Consider the following 8,660-nt stretch of genomic DNA (forward strand, 5'->3'; position numbering starts at 1 on the left):
AACAACACAGATATGTAATAAATAATTAAACACCAATCATAAGTATATATAAAAACTAAAAAGTAAATATTTATTGAACGTTTTAGGATTGGCAATAACAATAACAATAGAAACTTTATTAAAATTGAGAAACATTTTTGAGTATCATTTAAAACCGTATGCATATAAAATAAAATGTTTAAATAAAACAGTAAATTAAAGTATTTATCAAAATAGGAATAAAAGTAAAAAAAACAGAACATTTTGTTGCCAACTGCCGAGTGAGATAAACACTTAGATTTTTACATAGAAGCTGCGAATCAAGAGATCCTTAAGGCCGAACCAAAACGGAGAAATCATACGACTATTTCAAAACCTGAACTCGAATCTTTTAAAAGGTTTATCAAGCGATGAAAGCAAAGTGATAAAAAGGCGGACACATCAAGTACTATAGTGATAAAAAAGGAAGATTACATTGGTGAATTAACAACTTAATAAACCCCAGTATGATACTAAATTTAATCATGACCCTTTATATTCAATTCACAATGCATTGATGGATTAAGTAAAGGAAACGGGAATATTTTTGATGAATTTGACATTTTTTCGAATGATGGATATATTTACTCCTGATAAATGATGTAATTGGCGACATAGACAACAAATACCTCTCTGTTATAATGTGTACATAGTCCAATAACTCTCGGTTGTAAGGCTTAAAATAGCTTATTTAAGAATATAATGTACGGGCGTGTAATAAATACCACTTTAAAGCTACATGTTATAATTATAAAATTGCACTTAAATGTACATTTAACTGTTAAAACACAACAACATTAGACATAAAATAAACATTTTTCTATAAAACATGATAATACAATGCCATGCATCAATGTAATGATTTCACAATTTATGATTGTCTATGCCAACTGTACGGTTTCCATGGATCTATTTCCTGAAAAAAGACAAATTATCGCTCAATATTAGTTTAAGAATAATTAGTTTAATTATTCAATAGAATTATAGTGTTGTCAAATAAAAAGAACTGGTCAATTAATTTTGCAGATTTTTATGTTAAAGAAGCAATATTTACAACTATATAATCATCGAAAAAGAACACACTTATATTACGAGTATGCCAAGATTCATTAAGTGAGGAAGTTATCCAGCTAGCTATCATAAGGTAAGTGGTTCTTACTCAGGTGCCCGCTCTTGCCTGAAATAATAACCGAGGGAACACATAAGGTCTTCCTCGACCAGTAAAGATGGAAAATCGCTTTATGACCATTACAGTTTATGTGTGACGGAACAACAACAACAAAACAAAGAAACCTACTTGTCATATCTTTGATGGCTTTTCAAAATGGCTTCTCTCATTATTTCCCGTCGACTCCTCCTTATATTTTGCGGCGGGAACTCTTCGGGTGTCTTTATACACCCTCGTACTTCGTAATGTTGTATCAACTTTTTTCCATGTGCAGTCACATGCGAGTAAATTTCTATTACCTGTCAATGTTTAATAAGAAAATAGTTTTTCTTGCAAATCATGAATTGTTCTTTTTATGTTTTATCCATATATTTTGACTTTGTTATTATTCTGTCTCCCATTTTCTGCGATACTACGATGACCGCTCTTGTGTAGTAGGTCATCATTTTGTTTCGTGCATTCTTTATCGTCGAAATGACCTTGAATTTGGAAATTGTTTCAATTAAAACAGTTTACAATTGTTGACCATACTGACTGTACGTCATAAACTTAATTTTTCTAGTGACATGTCAAGATCACCATAACTTTGGGTACATATTTCTATCTTCAAAATCTTCAAGTTTCATGTAACTGATAAATAGTAGTATATAAAAAATATGACCTTTATGTCATCTTGAGACAAAAAGTAAAAGATAAATGTGACTGTGATTATAATCATTGACAATAATTGTCTGTGTAACCCTCAACTTTACCGATGATCGTACATGTTTGTGGAGAACAAACGTAACATCTTATTACATTAATATAGCAAATATTTGCTTCTAGGAAAAATCGCATTTTCCACAATATCTTGAATAGTATCTTTCATCTACATTTTCCAATATTATGTATCTCAAATTCTCCTTGTAAAGTGCGAAATAGATTTAAAGACACAGTTCTTTGCATATTTGATAAAATTAAGGTCAGCGGAATGTTAACAGTTTTCGTTTGTTAACATTTGGACTCACGTTAGTTAAGTTAAAAAAAAACCAGCATGTTTCCTGTAATACATAATGCCAAGTATAATTCTTGCATAAAATCTGTGCACGCATATATGCAAGATGAAAACATGCAATTACGGATAAAATCATGCGAGCTCGCGACGTTGTCACACGTTTAAACAAGAGCTGTCACAGGAGACAGCGAAGCTCGACTAATAAAATACTGGACGCAGTAAGGAGGACAAAACTATGAAAGAAAAATCAATTATGTATAATTATGTATTAAGTTATAGTAAAAAAATAACATTTGTTAACATAAATTTCAAGATCAAGGGGAATAATTCTAGAAATAGTCATGCTAGAGTTATGGACCTTGCCACACAACATTTGTGTAATGATAAGAAATATATATTTGAAGTTTGAAGTAGATACCTTAAAAAGTAAAGAAGTTATTATATTTCTTAAAGAAAATCCTAAGTTCAAAGAGAGATAAATCTGTAAATATTGCTTCAAGAGTTATGAACATTGTCACATAAAATGTAATTGATGATAAGGAATAAGTATTTGAAGCTAGTAAAAAAATCTAAGTTTATGGGGAGATAATTCTTGCAATATTGGTGCTAGAGTTATGAACCTTGTCACATAAGATGTGGATGATGATAACGTAAATATATTTGAAGTATGAAGTTGATCCCTTTAGAAATAAATAACTAACAGTAAAAAATAATATTTTTTATGGAAATTTCTAAGTTCAAAGGGAGATAAATCTGAAAATATTGGTGCTAGAGTTATGAACCGTGTCACATAAGATGGGGATGATGATAACGTAAATATATTTGAAGTATGAGGTTGATCCCTTAAGAAATAAAGAAGAAACAGTAAGAAATAGTATTTTTTGAGGAAAATTCTAAGTTCAAGGGGAGATAAATCTGAAAATATTGGTGCTAGAGTTATGAACCTTGTCACATAAGATGGGGATGATGGTAAGGTACATATATTTGAAGTATGAGGTTGATCCCTTAAGAAATAAAGAAATAACAGTAAAAAATAGTATTTTTTTTAGGACAATTCTAAGTTCAAGGGTAGATAAATCTGAAAATATTGGTGCTACAGTTATGAACCTTGTCACATAAGATGTGGTTGGTGATAAGGAACATATATTTGAAGTTTGAAGTTGATACCTTAAGAAATGACAAAGTTATAGTGAACAATATTTTACTGCACCAAAACTTTAATCTAAAATCTGGACGCGGACGCGGACGCCGACGCCGGGGCGAGTAGGACAGCTCTCCATATACTTCGTATAGTCGAGCTAAAAATGCGTGACTTAGGGCACCATGTAACATAGCTTTTTGCAATGACGGCCCGATCGTTTCATTATCAAAACATAACTGTCATATTGTAACGCACTACCACGTAAAAAAGAGCATTACCACGTAAAAAAGAGCATGACGTAATTAGTTTCGAAACATTAAAAACAGATAACGTAACGCAAAATCACAAGTAAAGTTTTATGCAAGAATAGCGCTTATGCTATCTGACACAGTTATCCCTCACCCTGCGGGCATGGGCTTTAAATTCGCCCCGTCTATCTGAAGATATTATTGCATTAACCGTCTATTATAATGATGTTCTTGTCAACTCCATGAATATCAATTAATGTTTTGAGGAATGATTTATTATCTTGACCAAAACTTGCATCTATAATACAAAACAAGCAATACATTTTGAACAGAATATCTACCTATGATGATGAGTCCCTTCCGAGCTCTAGTTAGGGCCACGTTGACCTGATTCATGTCGTTGATTAACCCCAAGGTACGCTGGCACCATTCAGGAGTAGGATTATTGATTATTTTACATTCCGGTAATGACCGTACAGTGCTAAATATCACATAGCTACATTCGCATTCTGTAAAAAAACGTCATCGAAGTCTTTGATTAAATACATGACACTACACGTTTGGTAGACTCATTATTATAAGTTATTATAGCAATTATGTAGCTTATTAATCGTTACTCGCAATCTGGCTTGACGATAGTATGATGCGCAGTAGTACAATGTCATTTGCTGTTGTAATACCATTTTCTTCAAGCCTTCTTTTTATCTCATAACATTGCGCATCATACTGCGTCAAGATCTTGACAATATATATACAAAAATCAAAACCAACAATTAAATCAAAATATTTGATGGCATTAAAAAGAAACACAAACATTAAGAGGACCGATGACCTATCAATGATGTAAACATTTTAAGACAAATTATTGGACAGCGAGTTACAGAAATCTTTTTTTTCAAAGAACTTAAATAATTGCACTATAAAATCAATAAAATACATAAATGAATATAAATGACGAGTGAATAACAGTTTACTTTTGTCTGAGTAATTTGATAAAAAAGGCTTTTAAAACAGACCTTGACTTGAATTGACTGTGCTTACAATGTCATCTGCTGTTGTTATACCACTTTCTTCAAGCCTTCTTTTTATCTCAGAACATTGCGCATCATACTGCGACAAGATCTGAACAGTTTCATTTGGAACTTCTCTAGTCAAATATAAGAAAGTGGCAATCTGAAACAAGACAAAAATATGCTCGCCACTACTGCTCAGTCTCATGATATTAAATCCAAAATTCATAACGTTTAAATGATCAATACTCACAGTTCCATTTTCCCCCTAAATTGAACTCTATCTGTGACAATGGCCTTGGCAAAAGGAAGAAAATAAATGTTTAATCCAACACGATGTCTCCCAATGTCAAATATTTGTGCCTTACAATACCTTAATGTATGTAGTAACTTAATCATGTGCATTTGTTTTCCTCACACCTGTACCTGACCTTTGATATAGCGACATGCAATTTGTGTCCAACACTAATACACATGATGGTTAACATGTTTGTCAAAAGTAAAATAAATAAGACACCTCTGTAAAATATATAGTTTACATAAACTCCCTACAGACAGTCACGGCTGGTGACATTGACATTACATATATAATATTGACTTGATTTATGCTAAAATACTAAGTCTTATGCTTGTGAATATTCCTTATGTCTCATGGTGGTAAACATCTGTGTCAAGTAATTCTATAATCCATGCATGCATGCAGAAACTATATGTTGTATACTCAATCATTTTTTATATTTATGTGAGTTTTGACCTTAACTGCAGAAGCCTGTTTCCTTCACGCGGCACCGCCTCGCAATTGTTAACAAGCGTTTTTTTTCCTCTAAATTTGACCCTGATATTTGATCTACAGAACTGATTCATTCACTCGACAAAACGTTTGATGGTGGTTAACATTTGAGTCCAGTAATGTTAAATTCGTGTATAAAAGATATAAATTGAATGTTGCCTTGAAATCATCTTTAGTGACTTAGCCATAAATATATTGACCTAGATTATTTTGGCTATACAAACTTTTTAAAATTAAGGCCCTTTTACTCAATACAAACAAGTTGTTCAAATAAACATTTGCATTTTATTAATCTGCCTTTTGACGTCCAAGTGTGGCCTTGACTTTGTTTGTAAGGACTTGAATTTTGCAACTGACACATTGCCTTACAATGTGCCAAGTTAATATCTTGAAATATTTGAAGTATCTTGCATGCAAAACGATCAAGGCAATCGTTTTAAGTGTCAAATTGACCTTACAGAACGTCTCATAGTGGTGTTCGTTTGTGTCAAATAACATTCTAATACCAACACGTATGTAGAAGATCAACTCCGGACAAAACTGAATGTATTCTGCAAGTCACCAGTACTTTTTGTGTGACATGAAATATAAGCGATTTTCTTTTATCATATTCTATAACTATCTTCCAAAGTATAATGCTGATATATTACCACGTGATTGATTTCAGCATCATTTCTCCATGATTTCACATTCCCATTAATGGACAAAGTTACCATGTGCTCCTCTCCCTCAATATGAATAAGTACATGCGGATAAGTATTTCCTTTTGTATCCCTTGGCCATATATGTAGACTATCTTCTCCCCATATTCCTCGCATTGTTCTTAGTGCTGATTCATAAAAGTGTTTTGAAGGAAATCTGCAAATTTCAGGGTTCTGAAAATAAAAAACATATCAAATATACAATATGATAAAAAATAACTCGTTAATTTTCTTCCCCTTAACTAAAAAAATTATAAATGTTACAAAACAACAATTTTTCACCAAAATTAGGTAAAAGACAACATGTTAACATGGAAAAACTAGATTTTGGGTGATTCCAAGGTTTTTCATCATTTTTTGTTAACCTTTTCCCTTATATAAGCGTGTTTCGACGGCTTTTTGCCCCCCCCCCTTTTTGAGGCCTCAAACAGTGAAAAAATGCCCTATTTAGGCCCCAAACACTGTCTTTTGTTTGAGAAATGTTGTAAAAAAAAGTGACCATTTTTTCGGCGCCGTCCCCCATCCAAATATGACATCAGGGGTGTTGCCAGAAGGGGGATGTGCCCCCTTCTGTTTGGGGGTTTGAAGGGGGCGGAGTCCCCCTCATCGCCAAGAAAATTTTGGACTTGTGAGAGGCTTAAAATGACCCCAGGTTGATCATAAGGTAACGTGTAACCAACGCTGAAAAGCCTTTGACTCTATCTCAATCCCTTGAGAAGTTGCAGCACTTTGAAATAAATTTTGATGGAAAAAATGGAGGCAAAAAAGTGATTTTTGGCAATTTTGAGATGTCCCCTCGTTGCCATGGTAACAGGAAATTTAAGACTGAGCATGTCGTTACAAAGGCAATGGTCCAGTCAACATTTGTGCCAAGTTTGATTAGTATTGAAGCATTTTTCATAGTTTCATAGCAGTTTGAACTTGTAACAGGAGGCTTTTCAGTGAAAATGGCCATTTTTCACAATATGCTCATGGGGGAAAGGGTTAAACAAAACTTTTTGAAAACAAATTAGAATGCATCAGTCAACGCTGTACGTGAATAGCGACATTCATTGATTTGGTAAAAATATTGATAAATAAAACGCACCTTCTTTTTGGGTAATTTGATATATAATTCTGTATTGCCCAACTGCACGGTTTTAGAAGAATTTGTCGTAAAAGTGACTTCAAGGGAGAGTCAACAGACGGCAATGACACGGTCGGTTTGACTTGATACAAGTCGCAGAAAGTCTTTTCATGTCATTTCTCTTAGTAAAGCGTGCGTTGTGAATATTTTCTTCTTATTGTTCATATTTTACAATTGCAACGAATTATTTTAAACAGTGAAAACGACAAACAGAATATCTAATTTAGTTATTATCTTCACATGTAGAGATATAAATGAAGTCATTTAAGCGGTGAATCAATAACGTGTGTGTTATATGAATTAACATAAAATTACATAATGGTTATTGTTTTACAAATGTCAGTACCATCCTGTATTGGTCTGATAGTCGAGTAAACGGGACATTTTGAGAAGATTCTGTTGTTGCATATCTTTCAAACAGTGACTTTTCCAAACCAAGGAGCGCTGCTTCTTTGCACTTTACCATTGGTCTTAATTGTTTATGATCACCTATGAGAACAACATGCTCAGCCTTAGTTGCAATGATTGTAGCAAGTGTCTGTGGTTCTGTACACATTGCGGCATCGTCAATTATAATCTAAAGCAAAATGGCAAAGATAAGAATGTGGAAATTTATAAATGTCATGTTAAATTAAACTTACACCTTAGAATTGTTTTATTGATGAATCATTTATATGAAAATGTAGATGCTTATAATTTTCTTTTCTTTTTGTAAATAAGAAAACTTTTTCGGATAAATTGAGAATAATGTGAATGTGTCTTTATACAACAATACTCATATCTTATATAATAAAATCGTTTCTAATTGTATTTAAATGGATATTCACTATCATTATTATTGTTCACATTACGAAGAAAGCAAACAAATAACATCGCAGTATATAACCTTGTCTATTTCCTGTTATCGCAAGAAAGGGTATAGGCTCCCAAAGAGTTACAGTGATAATAAGAAGCATGTGCTTGCAATTGCAAGTCCATGTTCACATTGCATGGTATAGGCTCGCAAGACAAAGTACAATGATTTTGTTTATATCTACTATAATAAATATCCTTACCTGGTAAACATCCACTGCCTTAATAACCTCCTGTTTTATACACACAATTTGTTGTGCAAAGAATTACATCATATTTTTTTATCTCTTCTATCGACACCTCCCTAACTGTATGGACATACTCTTTTACAGTCTTTTGGAATATACTTATAGTTATTATCTTTGAAGAATTTATCATTAGCCAATATTTCTTCAGCATAATTCTTGCCTTTCTCTCGAATAAGATGATGAAGAGCTACACAATGTAAATCTTCATTTTCACTTCTTGTGCTACTTCTAGAGTGAATAGTTTTCCTGGGAATCGGGAAGTCTAGTTCCTCAATTCGTCTGTCATATACACGGATAAAATTTGGTTTGTAACTGCCCATTCGCGTCAGCATGATAACTGAAAAGAAAGTACAATCTATTCAGG

General features: G+C 32.8%; 1 protein-coding gene across 1 annotated transcript; it reads right to left on the reverse strand.

The window, feature by feature from the left end:
* Positions 1-590: 590 nt before the first annotated feature.
* On the reverse strand, positions 591-8,638 carry LOC132717473 (helicase with zinc finger domain 2-like). The gene is made up of 7 exons (XM_060700943.1): positions 8,356-8,638; positions 7,543-7,773; positions 6,020-6,244; positions 4,586-4,742; positions 3,911-4,078; positions 1,316-1,485; positions 591-934 (listed from the first exon to the last, which is right to left on the reverse strand). The coding sequence occupies exons 1-6, from the start codon at positions 8,626-8,628 to the stop codon at positions 1,319-1,321; spliced, it is 1,221 nt and encodes a 406-aa protein (XP_060556926.1). The 5' UTR covers positions 8,629-8,638; the 3' UTR covers positions 591-934; positions 1,316-1,318.
* Between the last annotated feature and the right edge of the window lie 22 nt (positions 8,639-8,660).

This window comes from Ruditapes philippinarum, unplaced genomic scaffold (assembly GCF_026571515.1).
Source record: "Ruditapes philippinarum isolate M1 unplaced genomic scaffold, ASM2657151v2 ctg19042_1_1_1_1, whole genome shotgun sequence".
Taxonomy (NCBI): Eukaryota; Metazoa; Mollusca; class Bivalvia; order Venerida; family Veneridae; genus Ruditapes; species Ruditapes philippinarum.

What these genes read in the sequence shown, in the direction of transcription:
- LOC132717473 (XM_060700943.1), bottom strand. Translation starts at nt 8,628, where the DNA reads ATGCTGACGCGAATGGGCAGTTACAAACCAAATTTTATCCGTGTATAT. An exon ending in AAAGAGTATGTCCATACAGT is followed by an intron (nt 7,774 to 8,355) that starts TAGGGAGGTGTC and finishes ATTTTGCTTTAG; the next exon opens with ATTATAATTGACGATGCCGC. An exon ending in GAAGGGACTCATCATCATAG is followed by an intron (nt 1,486 to 3,910) that starts GTAGATATTCTG and finishes AAACATTGACAG; the next exon opens with GTAATAGAAATTTACTCGCA.